The sequence below is a fragment of the Salvelinus namaycush genome, chromosome 20, assembly GCF_016432855.1.
Source record: "Salvelinus namaycush isolate Seneca chromosome 20, SaNama_1.0, whole genome shotgun sequence".
Taxonomy (NCBI): domain Eukaryota; kingdom Metazoa; phylum Chordata; class Actinopteri; order Salmoniformes; family Salmonidae; genus Salvelinus; species Salvelinus namaycush.
The window spans coordinates 28,827,805-28,844,952 of record NC_052326.1 but is presented as its reverse complement, the minus strand read 5'-3'; the positions used below and the strand labels follow the sequence as shown (position 1 = coordinate 28,844,952).

Sequence of the window (17,148 nt, the reverse complement as noted above, 5' to 3'; positions counted from 1 at the left end):
TTAGCATGGTAGGCTCTGGTGCCTTCTTGACATGGGCTCAAAATGAAAGAGAAATTCATACCTGCTTCTCTAATTGTGTAGTACCTCGTCTGTTCTCCTTTTAGTTTTATAAACTTTTCGCCATGTACTCTGTGAAGTAGGCTTCGGGAGTTTTGTAACTTTTTCCACCTTGGCTTAGTGCTAGAGCACTAGCTGACTGACATCTGGAATCTATCTATTTAGGATTTCTTTTCCAGGATTTCCCTGACTCTATCGGCCCGTTGAAGCACCGCCTCTCCCTCGCTTTGGTTGCTAACTCAGCCTGCACTCTTTTAAAAGTTTTAACATCAGATGGGCCCCAGCCATCAATCTGTAAGTCTCTGCTCTCTCTTTGTTTATGTTTTAGTTGTGTATCATTAATTGGGTTCTAGCTGGTCTCCAGTAGTTGGGCTCTAGCTTGACAACAATAACCATGGTGGTTGGCTAGGCTGGTTAAGCTAATAGCTAGGTGGCTAAATAGCCAACGTTAGCTTGCTGGCTAGCTTGCTGGCTAAGATAACCGCATAAAGCTAACATTCTTCGATAACTGGTTAGATAGCGTTCTGTTTTTCCAAAACGTTGGTTTATTTTAATGTAGCTGCAAACTAAGTGTTGATATCACTGAATGAGTCAGCCAGTTGCTAACGTAACAGTAGCAGTCTGGTAGGGCTAACATTAGCAAGCTAGTAGGGCTAACGTTAGGAGGCTGGCAATCTTGCAAGTTGATTTGTACGTTTTCGTGCGAAGACAGATTCTCGGGATGTCTCATGGTCTGACAAATACTGCTGTAGCTCGGCCACCTTCCACTGCAGATGCGGAAGGCTGACATATGCTGATGCAGTGGATTGAGACACAGACCATACAAAAAACATGATATCTATAGCTTAACTGACAGATTTTGATGGGGATTTCTTTATTCTGTTATTTAGATTGAATCACGGGTGGACTCTTAAGGTGTGTTTGTGTGGGGGTAACATGGGCCTTGCCAAAGGTTCTGAGATGCGCATGTGAGTGTGTTTTTCTTTTGTGTAACTGAGTTACATGTTTTAGCTGAGAGGTCAGAGGTCAGTGCTCGTTTGCATCCTAAATGGAACCCTATTCCTTAAGTAGTGTACTACTTTTTATTAAGGCCCATAAGGCTGGCTCTAGTCATAAGTCATGCACTACTTAGGGAATAGGGTGCCTTTTGGGATACATCCCCAGTGTTTGTCGACTGAAGCGTGTGCAACATCATGTTCACTAGAAAATAAATTATTACCACACCACCTTCTCTGGCTCTGCCCTGCTATTGGTGGGGTGAGGAGGGGAAAGAGGCCAGATAGCCAATGGGAGTGGCGAGAGGAGGGTGACCCTTATCTCAACCTTATACAGGTAGCTGTCCCACAGACTACAGACCCTTTACTCTGATAAACAGTGGTCAGCAGTGAGCTACAGAGCTGCGTGCCCATTTTCCTGCGTTCCCAGACATTGTGTGTCTCTCTGGGTTTGTCTCTCCTCTGATCCTGCTTAAATCGCCCATAGTGTGACAGGACACAGTGGACAGGATGTCAAACCTGAAGGAGTTGTGTAGCGGCCTGCCTCTGGACCCCATGCCATCCAATCGGGGCCGGGACCCCAGTGTGCCACATGCACCCGTCAGGATGCCCAACCTCACTCCAGAGGAGGAGAGGGTGAGTCCACAGACGTACTGTCACATCTCTGAATGCAGAACGTGTCAACGAGCATTGACGTCATACTCAGGGATTTATCTGCAGATTTAGTATTGCAATACTGAAGTATTTTTGCTTTTAAGGCCTCTCTGTATATCTATGAGTGAAACCATGATGCTTTTAATGTGGTATGTTAGTAGTAAACTAGACCAAAGATGCATATCTTCACAAGATGATTATACATCTACACTAAGTATACCAAACCCGACCCCCTTTTGCCCTCAGAACAGCCTCAATTTGTCGGGGCATGGACTCTATATGGCCTATTTTGATTCCAATACGTTGCACAGTTGTGTCCTTTGGGTGGTGGACCATTCTTGATACACACGGGAAACTATTGAGAGTGAAAAACCTAGCAGCATTGCAGTTCTTGACACAAACCAGTGCGCCTGGCACCTACTACTATACCCAGTTCAAAGGCACTTAAATCTTTTGTCTTGCCCATTGACACTCTGAATGGCACACAATCACAATTAAATCAAATAAAATAAAATGTTATTGGTCACATACACATGGTTAGCAGATGTTATTGCGAGTGTAACAAAATGCGTATGCTTCTAGATCCGACGGTGCAGCAGTATCTAACAGGTAATATCTAACAATTCCACAACAAAACCTAATATCTAACAAATTCCACAACAAAACATAATACACACAATCTAATAAAGGAATGGGATGAGGATATATAAATATAAAATATGTGGATGAGCAGTGACAGAGCGGCTAAGATGCAATAGATAGTAAATAATAGATAGTGAAGGATGCAGTATACAGTATAAACTGTACATATGAAATGAGTAATGCAAGATATGTAAACATCCTTAAAGTGTCATTATTAAAGTGACTAGTGCTCCATTTATTAAAGTGGCCAATGATATCAAGTCTGTAGGTAGGCAGCCGCCTCTCTGTGCTAGTGGTGGCTGTTTAACAATCTGATAGCCTTGAGATAGCATCTGTTATTCAATCTCTCTGTCCCAACTTTGATCACCTGTACTGACCTCGCCTTCTGGATGGAAGCGGGGTGAACAGGCAGTGGCTTGGGTGGTTATTGTCCTTGATGATATTTTTTGCCTTCCTGTGACATCGGGTGTTGTAGGTGTCCTGGAGGGCAGGTAGTTTACCCCCGATGATCTGTTGTGCAGACCGCACCGCCCTCTGGAGAGGCCTACAGTTGTGTTTAATAGTCACAGTGGGTATAACATCTCCAATACATTTCCTTGTAAACTCGCTCACCGAGTCAGCGTATACGTCAATGTTATTGTCTTAGGCTACCCGGAACATATCCCAGGCCACGTAATCGAAGCAATCTTGAAGCGTGGATTCTGATTGGTCAGACCAGTGTTGGATAGACCTAAGCACGGGCGCTTCCTGTTTTAGTTTATGTCTATAGGAGGGAAGCAACAAGATGGAGTCATGGTCAGATTTGCCAAAAGGAGGGCGGGGGAGGGCCTTGTATGCATCGCGGAAGTTAGAGTAGCAGTGGTCAAGTGTGTTACTCACTCGTGTACTGCAATCGATATGCTGATATAATTTAGGTAGCCTTGTTCTCAGATTAGCTTTGTTAAAATCCCCAGCTACAATAAATGCAGCCTCAGGATATATGGTTTTCAGTTTGCCTTTAGTCCAGTGAAGTTCCTTGATGGCCGTCTTGGTATCCACTTGCGGGGGGATATACACGGCTGTGACGATAACCGAGGAGAGTTCTCTTGGGAGATAATACGGTCGGCATTTGATTGTGGGGAATTCTAGGTCAGGTGAACAAAAGGACTTGAGTTCTTGTATGTTGTTACGATTATATCATGAAACACTCCCGCCCTTCTTCTTACCAGAGAGATGTTTGTTCCTTTCGGCGCAATGCACTGAAAATCCCGTTGGCTGTACGAACTCCGACAGCATGTCCCCAGCTAGCCATGTCTCCGTGAAACAGAGTATGTTACAATCCCGGATATCTCTTTGGAAAGCAACTCTTGCCCTAATTTCATCGACTTTGTTAACCTCTCTTGGGTACGTGAGACGTTAGCGTCCCACCTCTTCAACAGCCAGTGAAACTGCTGGGCGCCAAATTCAAATACAGAAATACTCATAATAAAAATTCAGAAAACAAAACATATTTTATATACGTTTAAAGATTAACTTCTTGTGAATCCAACCACGTCAGATTTTAAAAATGCTTTACGGCGAAAGCATACCTTACGATTATTTGAGAACATAGCCCAGCAGACAAATCATTACAAACAGTAACCAGCCAAGTAGAAGAGTTACACAAGTCAGAAATAGAAATACAATTAATCCCTTACCTTTGATGATCTTCATATGGTTGCACACTGCAGACATTCATTTACTCAATAAATGTTCCTTTTGTTCGATAAAGTCTCTTTATATCCAAAAACCTCAGTTTTGTTCGCACGTTTTCTTCATCCACAGGCTGAAACGCAGTCAAATCAGGCAGACAAAAAATCCAAATTGTATCCGTAAAGTTCATAGAAACATGTCAAACGATGTTTATATTCAATCCTCAGGTTGTTTTTAGCCTAAATAATCGATAATATTTCAACCGGACAATAACGTCGTCAATATAAAAGGTAAACAAGAAAGGCACTCTCTCGGTCGTGCGCATGAAAAACCTCTGTGACACTTTAGGGTCCACTCATTCAGACTGCTCTTACTTCCTAATTTTTCAGAATGTAAGCCTGAAACAATTTCTAAAGACTGTTGACATCTAGTGGAAGGCATAGGAACTGCAATTTGAGTCCTAAGTCAATAGATACTGTAATGGCATTGAATAGAAAACTACAACAACAAAAAAACTACTTCCCGAATTGATTTTTCTCAGGCTTTTGCCTGCCAAATCAGTTCTGTTATACTCACAGACACTATTTTAACAGTTTTGGAAACTTTAGAGTGTTTTCTATCCAAATCTACCAGTTATATGCATATCATATCTTCTGGGCCCGAGAAGCAGGTAGTTTAATTTGGGCATGCTTTTCATCCAAAATTCCGAATGCTGCCCCCTACCCTAGAGAAGTGAACTAAGGACTGGATATTAGAGAGTAATATACTTGGAAGCGGTGGGTGGTGTGCGCGCATCCGAAGATTCACTAGAAGACCGCTCCAGCACCCTCTCCTCCGATGGCATTGTTTTGGGTCGGCCTCTGGAATCAGTTCAAATGCCCTAGGAGGTGCAGACAAAGGTTCTGCTTTGGGAAAGTCGTATTCCTGGTCGTAGTGCTGTTTGTGCTGGTAAGTTGACGTCTCTCTGATATACAATAGTTCTTCCCAGCTGTATGCAATAACAGTTCATGTTTTCTGGGCTAACAATGTAAGAAATAATACATAAAAAAACTAAATACTGCACAGTTTCCTAAGGACTTGAAGCGAAGCTGCCATCTCTATCAGCGCCATCTTACAATCCATGTCACAATTGTCTCAAGGCTTAAAAATCTTTATCTTCTTTAACCTTTCTCCTTCCCTTCATCTACACTGATTGAAGTTGATTTATTAACAAGTGACATCAATAAGGGATCATAGCTTTTACCTGGATTCACCTGGTCAGTCTATGTCATGGAAATAGCAGGTGTTCTTAATGTTTTGTATAAATGTGGGGATATACTAGTGTATATCCCCACATTTTTGTTGTAGTTTGCTTTTTGCCGCTATAAAAAGGTATTTGCTTGTCTTACCTGATCCAGACAGAGGTAGAGTGATTGTGAATGTAATAAAGATAGGAATTGGCAGTTAATGTGTAAAATCATACCCAATGTTTTATTACTCGTTGAGAGTGAATCTTTAAAGCTGAAGGGGTTGAGATTCAAGCTTGTGGAATGTTGTATCCACATACTGTTGGAGAAACTTGAGGACACAGAACACAACAACGCACAGTGCATGTGAATTATTTTATTCAATCTATTGGGATCAATAAAGCACGGTTCACATACTCAGCACAGTGGAATGTTTTGGCTTAAGGGTAGGAGACAGCGTTGGTTCATCCCCTCAGAACCTTCTATCAGCTTCGCTAATGTTTGGGAGCAAAGGGCACTGTCAATGATTAAGAGAGATAAGAGTGAGTGCTTTCATGGATAGAGAGTGGGAGTGAAACACAAATGACCAGAAAGTTAGGGGGAAAAGGATGCAAAAGAAGAAGAGGGCCACCCCATTCTGAACTCTGATCTCACCTCCTCATCTACTCCCCCTCTCTAGCTGGCCCTGAGGAATGTCCTGCGCTACTTTCCCCCCTCCCACCACAACATCCTGGCTGCTGAATTCGCCCAGGAGCTCAGGCAGTATGGACACATCTACATGTACCGCTTCTGCCCCCTCATACATATGAGGTACGTACAGTATAATCACCTAACACCACCTCTCATCTCCCCATCTGTAGTATTCCTCTTTATCTGTTGATGCCGTGATATGGTCTACCACACCCTGATCAGTCCTTGTGTGTGTGTGTGTGTGTGTGTGTGTGTGTGTGTGTGTGTGTGTGTGTGTGTGTGTGTGTGTGTGTGTGTGTGTGTGTGTGTGTGTGTGTGTGTGTGTGTGTGTGTGTGTGTGTGTGTGTGTGTGTGTGTGTGTGTGTGTGTGCATGTACTGCACGGGCGTGCGTGTGTCCTCAGGGCCTACCCTATAGATCAGTACCCCTGTCGTACACGCCAAGCTGCCTCCATCATGCTCATGATCATGAACAACCTGGACCATGCAGTTGCCCAGGTAACCACCACTCTCACATACTGTACACAACAGCTCACTTTATTTAATTTAACTAAAACAATGTATTAATCCACCTAAGTCACGCTATCTATGGCTGCTTTATCATCTTCCCATGCTCTGCTCTCCAGTTTCCCCAGGAGCTGGTTACCTATGGGGGAAATGGACAGGTGTTCAGTAACTGGGCCCAGGTAAGCACAGAACATGCAATTATGATGGCATTATGTAGATATCTGTGTATGGTAATGTGTATGTAATTTTATTTGTACGACGTGGAGACCGAATTTAATTAATCGCTCTATATCTTTGCGTATGTGTGTTTGTGTGTAGTTCCGCCTGGTGATGTACTACCTGAGTGAGATGACAGAGGAGCAGACTCTGGTCATGTACAGTGGTCATCCAGCGGGGCTGTTCCCCAGCCTGCCCTCCTCCCCCCGCGCTATCATTACCAACGGCATGGTAACCACACATCCCTCCCTCAGCCTCTCCTCACTATACTCTTGGAAAAAAAGGGTTCCAAAAGGCTTCTTCAGCTGTCCCCATAGTAGAACCCTTTTTGGTTCCAGGTAAAACCCTCTGTGGAAAGGATTCTACATAGAACCAAAAATGGTTCTACCTTGAACCAAAATGGTTATATCTAGAACCAAAAAGGGTTCTTCAAAGGGTTCTGCTATGGGGACATCCGAAGAACCCTTTTAGATTCTAGATAGCACCTTTTTTCTAAGACTGTGCTCTACAGCATTTCAGTTAGATACTGATTTGGCGTTACCATTTAGGTTTTCCCAGTTTGATCTCCCTCCTTCTCTCTGCCATCATCCTCCCATCCTCTCTCTCGCTCCCTCTCAGGTCATTCCAAACTACTCCTCCAGAGAGCAGTATGAGAAGATGTTTGCTTTGGGTGTATCAATGTAAGTAACAAATATAACCCAGTTCGTTTTTTTTACCCATTCATAGTTTTTTTAACCCCCCAAAGATGTGTTTTTTGTTTGTTTTCCTAGGTATGGTCAGATGACTGCTGGTAGCTACTGCTACATTGGGCCTCAGGGGATTGTCCATGGCACCATGGTAAGTTCTCACAGTCAACAGTAGAGGGCACTATCCCCTTTGAAACTCACATTGAAGTTGTCTTAACATTGTGTCTGTCTCTCTTTCCTCTCCTTCCCGTCTCTCTCTCTCCCTCCTTCTTTAGCTGACAGTGTTGAATGCAGGGCGGAGGTATCTGGGGTCTGATGACCTGAGGGGGCGGGTGTTGGTGACATCGGGGCTGGGGGGAATGAGCGGGGCACAAGCCAAGGCTGCTGTCATCGCTGGCTGTGTGGGGGTCATTGCCGAGGTCAGTGTGTTTACTTTGTTATTGGCCAATAACACCCTCCCTGCTGTTAATCTACCTATGTGATGGTAGCGATGTCTGTTTAGTTTTTGTGTGATGGAGAGAGTTGGGGTGTGTGTTAATGTGATATGTGATTGTGTTTTGCATGGATCCTGTTTAGGTAGATGAGGTGCCCCTGAGGAAGAGACATGAGCAAGGCTGGTTAATGGAGGTAACCAGTGACATAGAACACTGCATCCAACGCATTAGGTAATAGAAGATAAAGACACACACCACACACACACACACACACACACACACACACACACACACACACACACACACACACACACACACACACACACACACACACGTCATGACTTTAGCACCTGTGTGTTTACGTTATGTGATTTATCAGATCGTCCCTCTGATTTTGTATTCTACAGAGAAGCCAAGAGATCCAAGACTCCCCTCAGCTTGGGTTACCATGGCAACGTTGTGGACTTATGGTAAGTATGGGATGTCAACCAAGGGCTGGACTTAAGTAATACCATGTCTATATGGGGCACCTACACCTCAGTCACTATTAGTATAAATACCTTTGGGATCCCTTGTTTCCTTCTCTGCCAGGGAGCGTCTGTTGACGGAGTATGAGAGGACAGGAGAGCTGCTGGTGGACCTGGGCTCAGACCAGACCTCCCTCCACAACCCCTTCAGTGGAGGGTACTACCCAGCTCAGCTCAGCCTCCACCAGGCCAAACAGCTCATGGCCACAGACCCAGCACGCTTCAAAACCATGGTCCATGAGAGGTCAGACCTTGATGCTGTACCTTACCTTTTTTGTAGGCAGTTGGTGTAACGTCTGGAGAGTGATGGTTGTGGAGTCAGACGCAGAGAGCAGAAGGTAGAACGGGAAAAACGCTTTAATGTCCTTTCGTAAAGTAACTAGTCACAAACATGGGTGAAGCCCAAAACACAGGTGCAACAATCGGGTGAAATACATGGCCCAACTTGCCTGACGAGGATTCAGTCTCCTAGCTGATCGGATATACTCCAGGTTACGGTGGTCAGTCCAGATGAGGAAAGGGTGCTTAGCACCCTCAAGCCAGTGTCTCCACACCTTCAGGGCCTTAACCATGGCCAACAGCTCCCTATCCCCCACATCATAATTCCGCTCCGCTGGCCCGAGCTTCTTTGAAAAAAAAGCACAGGGGCGGAGCTTCGGTGGCGTACCCGAGAGCTGTGAGAGCACCGCTCCAACCCTAGCCTCGGATGCGTCCACCTCTACGATGAATGCCAAAGAAGGGTCCGGATGCGCCAACACTGGCGCGTCGGTGAACAGAGCCTTTAAACGACGGAAAGCTCCGTCCGCCTTTGCTGACCACTGCAAACGCACCGGCCCCCCCTTCAGCAGTGAGGTAATAGGAGCCGCTACTTGGCCAAAGCCCCGGATAAACCTCCGGTAGTAATTGGCAAACCCTAAACTCCGCTGCACCTCCTTAACCGTGGTCGGAGTCGGCCAATTACGCACGGCCTTGACGCGGTCACCCTCCATTACCACCCCCGAGGTGGAAATGCGATAACCCAGGAAGGAAACGGCTCATTTGGAAAACTCACATTTCTCCGCCTTCACGTACAGGTCATGCTCCAGCAATCGCCCAAGAACCTTGCGTACCAGAGACACATGCGCGGTGCGTGTAGCGGAGTAAATCAAGATGTCGTCAATATACACCACTACACCCTGTCCGTGCAGGTCTCTGAGAATCTCATCAACAAAGGATTGAAAGATGGCTGGAGCATTCTTTAACCCGTACGGCATGACGAGGTACTCATAATGGCCAGATGTGGTACTAAACGCGGTTTTCCACTCATCTCCCTCCCGAATACGCACCAGATTATACGCGCTCCTGAGGTCCAGTTTCGTGAAGAATCGCGCCCCGTGAAATGATTCCACCGCCGTAGCGATGAGAGGTAGTGGGTAACTGAAACCCACAGTGATAGAATTTAGACCTCGATAATCAATACACGGACGCAAACCACCATCCTTTTTCTTCACGAAAAAGAAACTCGAGGAGACAGGTGACATGGAGGGCCAAATGTACCCCTGTCCCAGGGCTTCCGTGACATATGTCTCCATAGGAAACGTCTCCTCCTGGGACAAAGGATACACGTGACTCCTGGGGAGTGCAGCGTTTACCTGGAGGTTTATCACGCAATCCCCCTGTCGATGAGGTGGTAAAAGGGTCGCCTTCTTTTTACTTAAGGCGATAGCCAAATCGGCATACTCAGCAGGAATGCGCACGGTGGAAACCTGGTCTGGACTCTCCACCGTTGTCGCACCGATGGAAACTCCTAAACACCTGCCTGAACACTCATCAGACCACCCCTGGAGAGCTCCCTGTTTCCACAAAATCCTAGGATTGTGTATAGCCAGCCAGGGAATCCCCAGCACCACCGGAAACGCAGGTGAATCGATAAGGAACAGACTAATCCGCTCCTTATGATTCCCCTGCGTAATCATCTCCAGAGGAATCGTGGCCTCCCTGACCAGCCCTGACCCTAATGGTCGACTATCTAAGGAGTGCACAGGGAAGGGGGGTTCTACCTTAACTAACGGAATCCTCAACCTCTGAGCGAGTCCGCGATCTATAAAACTCCCCGCTGCGCCTGAATCGACTAGCGCCTTATGCTGGAGAGAGGGGAAAAACTTCAGAAAACAAATTAACAAAAACATGTGACCAACAGGAAGCTCTGGGAGAGTGTGGTGCTGACTCACCTGGGGTGACCCCCTCGACTCCCAGATGGACTCCTCCAGCACCGACCGGAAGTGTGCCCTCTCCGGCCACAATGGGTACAGGAGGAGCCTCCTCCTCCGGTCTCCCTAGATGCAGCCCCCCCTAGCTCCATCGGGATGGGAGCGGGAGGGCCAGGAGGTGGAACTGACAGGACCCTTTCAGAACGTCCGCGAGCAGAAGCAGATGGTCTAGCCGGATGGACATGTCGATCAGCTCATCCAAGCTGAGCGTAGTGTCCCGACAAGCCAGCTCCCTGCGGACGTCCTCTCTTAGGCTACACCTGTAATGGTCTATCGGGGCCCTGTCGTTCCACCCCGCTCCAGCGGCTAAGGTCCGGAATTCCAGCGCGAAGTCCTGCGCGCTCCTCATCTCCTGCCGGAGATGGAACAACCTCTCACCCGCCGCTCGGCCCTCCGGAGGATGATCAAACACGGCCCGGAAACGGCGGGTGAACTCCGGGTTGTGGCCCTTCGCTGAGTCGGGCCCGTTCCAGACGGCATTGGCCCCCTCCAGGGCTCTACCCGTCAGGCAGGAGACGAGGACACTCACGCTCTCCTCGTCCGAGGGAGCCGGCCGAACGGTGGCCAGGTAGAGCTCTAGTTGTAACAGGAATCCCTGGCACCCCGCCGCCGCTCCATCGTACTCCCTCGGAGGCGTGATACGCAGAGCGCTGGCACCGGATCCCGCTGGAGGAGATGGTAGAGTTGCTGGTGGGAGGGTAGGTGGGGTAGTAGGGAGACCACTCCTCTCCCAACGATCCATCCTCTCCATCATTTGATCCATCCTATGCTATGGAGGATGGACGTATGATGAAGGACTCTCTCCTCCATCGTGGGGAGAGGGGTGGTCGCTGCTCCTGCTGACTCCATATCGGGGTGCAGGCTTCTGTAACGTCTGAGTGATGGGTGTGGAGTTAGACGCAGAGAGCAGAAGGTAGAACGGGAAAAACGCTTTAATGTCCTTTCGTAAAGTAACTAGTCACAAACATGGGTGAAGCCCAAAACACAGGTGCAACAAACCCAAAACCATAGTTACAAAAATACCGGACAGCGAAAACCCAAAAGAACACAAACACCACATACGTCAAAATAACAACAAGCCCGCACAAACACCAGCGGGCTAAACGAACTTAAATAACACCCATCCCAAAACCCCAACAAAGAACAGGTGAAGACAATTAGACAAAACAAACGAAAAGGAAAAAGGGATCGGTGGCAGCTAGTAGACCGGCGACGACGACCGCCGAGCGCCACCCGAACAGGAAGGGGAGCCACCTTCGGTGGTATTCGTGACAGTTGGTCTAATTCAGGCGTCTGCTCCAATTCTGGTCCTGCAGAGCTACTGGGTGTGCTATCTATGGTTCCATCCCAGTCACACATCAAACAACTGATTCAGAAAATCAACTATTCATCAAGAATTACCATGATTGAGTTGGAGACCCCTGATCTGTTTGTGGTTAAGGTTGAGGGGGTTGTTCTCTAACTTGTGGTGGTCTTCCCATCCTCTCCCCCAGCCTTTGTAGACAGGTAGCTGCCATCAACAAGCTGTCTGAGGCAGGGATGTTCTTCTGGGACTATGGCAACGCCTTCCTCCTGGAGGCCCAGAGAGCAGGTGAGTCCTACAGTTAAACCACCACCACCACCATACTGATTCACTGACACAGGGTCGGATATTATATCACCCCCCTAATGGTTAATATTAGCATTGGGAGTAAGGTAATGTGATCCAAGATCTGTGGTTAATGCTAAGGGGTAACTTTAAGGTCCCGATACACATGCTGAAGAATAGACTGAACACAGCATCTCTAGTGATGTCCACAATCCTCTCCAGTTTGATAACATCTAGGTTTGTGTTCATTTCTTTCTTTCTTCAGGAGCGGAGGTAGAGAAGGAGGGAGGCGGAGCGACAGAGTTCCGCTATCCATCCTACGTCCAACACATCATGGGGTGAGTGACAGGGTGAGTTTTCTGGTCAGGTCACATGATCAGGTCAAACTCTTGGCCCTAACCCTTGACCACTCTGCAGTGACATCTTCTCCCTGGGCTTCGGACCATTCCGCTGGGTCTGCACCTCCGGTGACCCCCGTGACCTGACACTGACTGATGACATCGCCGCCACTGTCCTGGAGGAGATCAGCGCCAATGTGACTGAGCGTGTGCGACAGCAGTACAACGACAACATCCGCTGGATCCGTGAGGCCGGAAAACACAGCATGGTATTAATTAATAGGACACATATAAGACACAATGTTAATCATTAATATCCTGATACTAGATAAATAAGAAATGTATTATACAACTGCCAATGCCATTTCTGAATGTTCTCTGTGTGTAGGTGGTGGGCTCCCAAGCCAGAATCCTCTACTCAGACCAGAAAGGCCGTGTGTGTATTGCCTTGGCCATCAATCAAGCTATTGCTGATAGGAGAGTTTCGGCAAGTCTTACTTACCCATCTCTATGTTATGGTTGTTTATATGTTCATATAAATTTAAATGTTTTGGTTGGTGTCCAGTCAGTGGGTAGGTAAATCTATGGTGATAGAGAGTGTGTGTGTGTGTGTGTGTGTGTGTGTGTGTGTGTGTGTGTGTGTGTGTGTGTGTGTGTGTGTGTGTGTGTGTGTGTGTGTGTGTGTGTGTGTGTGTGTGTGTGTGTGTGTGTGTGTGTGTGTGTGTGTGTCTGAGAGAGACAGTGGGAGAGTGTGTGTGTTCACCACTTAGCCTACCTTCTCCTCCAGGTCCCGGAGACCAGCAGTAAGCTAGCAGTAGGCAAACAGACACAGTGACACTGTGTGTGTTTTCTGTCCAGGCTCCTGTGGTCATCAGTAGAGACCACCATGACGTCAGTGGAACAGACAGTCCCTTCAGAGAGACCTCCAATGTGTACGACGGCTCTGCCTTCTGTGCAGGTACACTAGAGCGCACATCATTTAGATAGACATTATTTTGTCATGATCATCATTATATTAGTCAGTGTGTTAGTCTAGATGGCTAGAAATCATCCACTTTGACTGAACTCGGGTATGTGTAAGTGTGAAAGTGTGACTTTGTCACTGTGTCCCTGTCTTGCCCCCTGACAGACATGGCGGTCCAGAACTTTGTAGGCGATGCATTCAGAGGAGCCACCTGGGTGTCCCTGCACAACGGTGGAGGGGTCGGCTGGTAAGATCTGAGTTTCACCTTTCAAACTGGGGATAGGAAGGAAGAAAGAAGGATAGGATAGCACACAAAAATCTATGAGACCAAAATCTATATATATTTTATATATATATACTTTATTTAACCAGGTAAGCTAGTTGAGAACAAGTTCTCATTTACAACTGCGACCTGGCCAAGATAAAGCAAAGCAGTGCGACAGAAACAACAACACAGAGTTACATGGAATAAACAAGAGTACAGTCAATAACACAATAGAAAGAAAATAAAGTCTATATATAGAGTGTGCAAATGGCATGAGGAGGTATGGCAATAAATAGGTCATAGTAGCAAAGTAATTACAATTTAGCAGATTAACATTGGAGTGATAGATAAGCAGATGATGATGAGCAGATGATGGTGTGTAAGTAGTGATATTGGTGTGCAAAAGAGCAGCAAAGTAAATAAAAACAATATGGGGATGAGGTAGGTAGATTGGGTGGGCTATTTACAGATGGACTATGTACAGCTGCAGCGATCGGTTAGCTGCTCAGATAGCTGATGTTTAAAGTTAGTGAGGGAAATGTAAGTCTCCAGCTTCAGCGATTTTTGCAATTCGTTCCAGTCACTGGCAGCAGAGAACTGGAAGGAAAGGCGGCCAAATGAGGTGTTAGCTTTGGGGATGACCAGTGAGATATACCTGCTGGAGCGCGTGCTACAGGTGGGTGTTGTTATCGAGCTGAGATAAGGCGGAGCTTTACCTAGGATAGACTTGTAGATGACCTGGAGCCAGTGGGTCTGGTGACGAATATGTAGCGAGGGCCAGCCGACTAGAGCATACAGGTCGCAGTGGTGGGTGGTATAAGGTGCTTTGGTAACAAAACGGATGGCACTGTGATAGACTGCATCCAATTTGCTGAGTAAAGTATTGGAAGCTATTTTGTAGATGACATTGCCGAAGTCGAGGATCGGTAGGATAGTCAGTTTTACTAGGGTAAGTTTGGCGGCGTGAGTGAAGGAGGCTTTGTTGCGAAATAGAAAGCCGATTCTAGATTTGATTTTGGATTGGAGATGTTTGATATGAGTCTGGAAGGAGAGTTTACAGTCTAGCCAGACACCTAGGTATTTGTAGTTGTCCACGTATTCTAGGTCAGAACCGTCCAGAGTAGTGATGCTAGTCGGGCGGGCGGGTGCGGGCAGCGAACGGTTGAAAAGCATGCATTTGGTTTTGCTAGCGTTTAAGAGCAGTTGGAGGCCATAGAAGGAGTGTTGTATGGTATTGAAGCTCGTTTGGAGGTTAGTTAACACAGTGTCCAAAGAAGGGCCAGATGTATACAGAATGGTGTCGTCTGCGTAGAGGTGGATCAGGGAATCACCCGCAGCAAGAGCGACATTGTTGATATATACAGAGAAAAGAGTCGGCCCGAGAATTAAACCCTGTAGAGACTGCCAGAGGTCCGGACAACAGGCCCTCCGATTTTACACACTGAACTCTATCTGCGAAGTAGTTGGTGAACCAGGCGAGGCAGTCATTTGAGAAACCAAGGCTATTGAGTCTGCCAATAAGAATACGGTGATTGACAGAGTCGAAAGCCTTGGCCAGGTCAATGAAGATGTCTGCACAGTACTGTCTTTTATCAATGGCGGTTATGATATCGTTTAGTACCTTGAGCGTGGCTGAGGTGCACCCGTGACCAGCTCGGAAACCGGATTGCACAGCGGAGAAGGTACGGTGGGATTCGAAATGGTCAGTGATCTGTTTATTAACTTCGCTTTCAAAGACTTTAGAAAGGCAGTGCAGGATGGATATAGGTCTGTAACAGTTTGGGTCTAGAATGTCACCCCCTTTGAAGAGAGCGATGACCGCGGCAGCTTTCCAATCTTTAGGGATCTCGGACGAAATGAAAGAGAGGTTGAACAGACTGGTAATAGGGGTTGCAACAATGGCGGCGGATCATTTTAGAAAGAGAGGGTCCAGATTGTCTAGCCCAGCTGATTTGTACGGGTCCAAGTTTTGCAGCTCTTTCAGAACATCTGCGATCTGTATTTGGGTGAAGGAGAAGCTGGGGAGGCTCGGGCAAATAGCTGCGAGGGGTGCGGAGCTCTTGGCCGGGGTTGGGGTAGCCAGGAGGAAAGCACGGCCAGCCGTAGAGAAATGCTTATTGAAATTTTCGATTATCATGGATTTGTCGGTGGTGACCATGTCGCCTAGCCTCAGTGCAGTGGGCAGCTGGGAGGAGGTGCTCTTGTTCTCCATGGACTTTACAGTGTCCCAAAACTTTTTGCAGTTAGAGCTACAGGATGGAATTTTCTGTTTGAAAAAGCTAGCCTTTGCTTTCCTGACCAAAACCTATAAGACAATTACTAACTAGGAAACATTGTGCCCCTGACAACCAAAATGTTGGGGTCTTTCTCATGGATGGACAATCTTTCAATGTCGTTGTTTCTCCCCGAAGGTCAAATACAGTTACCTAATCTGAATATGGAACCACAGTTTAGAGCCCCGGTCATGTTCCCTCCTCCGCTCAGTCAGACTGTGTTGTCTGTCTCTTGTCTCTCTCCAGGGGTGAGGTGATGAACGGAGGGTTTGGTCTGCTCCTGGACGGGACAGAGGAGGCAGCGAAGAGAGCCAGTCTGATGCTCAACTGGGACGTCTCTAACGGGGTGAGAGAGGGGTGATAATGGGGACTGGAGGGGGAAGCTGTCTTGGATATCTATTCATAAATACTGTTCTTAGAATTATTATGACAGAATAGGTTGAAAGGGTGCATGTAATATAAATCGCATTGTGTCACAGATCCTATTAATAAAGGATTTATGTTTTATACTTGAGTGACATAAAACTCCCTGGCACCTAATCCCTGCAGGTGGCTCGTCGGTGCTGGTCGGGGAACTCCAACGCCTATGAGACCATCCAGCGTACCATGGAGGAGCAGAAGCAGCTTCGAGTCACTATGCCCTACCCTGTGCAGGACGAAGATGTGTTAGACAGGGCTCTGAAGGGCTAGATCAGCACACTGCTCACAACAAAGCTAGCTAGTCACAGGGAGTAGCATGATCAAGGACGCAAAACAGAATATTCATTGTGTCAATCCACACCACCATTCACAATACTAGATTGTCCTGAATTAAGAGAAGAACCAAGATGATCACTTGATCATGGATATCATACAGTTGAAGTCGGAAGTTTACATACACTTAGGTTGGATTCATTAAAACTTGTTTTTCAACCACTCCACAAATTTCTTGTTAACAAACTATAGTTTTGGCAAGTCGGTTAGGACATCTACTTTGTGCATGACACAAGTAACTTTTCAACAATTGTTTACAGACAGAATATTTCACTTATAATTCACTGAATCACAATTCCAGTTGGTCAGAAGTATACATACACTAAGTTGACTGTGCCTTTAAACAGCTTTGACAATTCCTGAAAATTATGTCATGGCTTTAGAAGCTTCTGATAGGCTAATTGACATAATTTGA

The 17,148-nt window shown here is 46.7% G+C and overlaps 1 protein-coding gene across 1 annotated transcript; it reads left to right on the top strand.

The window, feature by feature from the left end:
• Positions 1-1,562: 1,562 nt before the first annotated feature.
• On the top strand, positions 1,563-16,892 carry LOC120065210 (urocanate hydratase-like). The gene is made up of 19 exons (XM_039016008.1): positions 1,563-1,688; positions 5,925-6,055; positions 6,338-6,431; positions 6,560-6,619; positions 6,759-6,887; positions 7,275-7,336; positions 7,427-7,493; positions 7,618-7,761; positions 7,919-8,007; positions 8,184-8,246; positions 8,368-8,547; positions 12,046-12,143; positions 12,406-12,478; positions 12,558-12,747; positions 12,867-12,965; positions 13,337-13,436; positions 13,608-13,689; positions 16,227-16,326; positions 16,530-16,892. Exons 1-19 carry the CDS (start codon positions 1,563-1,565, stop codon positions 16,668-16,670), a joined length of 2,028 nt encoding a protein of 675 aa, XP_038871936.1. The 3' UTR covers positions 16,671-16,892.
• The last annotated feature ends 256 nt before the right edge of the window (positions 16,893-17,148 follow it).

Excerpts from the sequence above, each read along its gene's own strand:
- LOC120065210 (XM_039016008.1), top strand. The coding sequence starts at position 1,563 with ATGTCAAACCTGAAGGAGTTGTGTAGCGGCCTGCCTCTGGACCCCATG. Across the intron at positions 6,620-6,758 it reads TGTTCAGTAACTGGGCCCAG|TTCCGCCTGGTGATGTACTA; the intron begins GTAAGCACAGAA and ends GTTTGTGTGTAG. Across the intron at positions 8,008-8,183 it reads CACTGCATCCAACGCATTAG|AGAAGCCAAGAGATCCAAGA; the intron begins GTAATAGAAGAT and ends TGTATTCTACAG.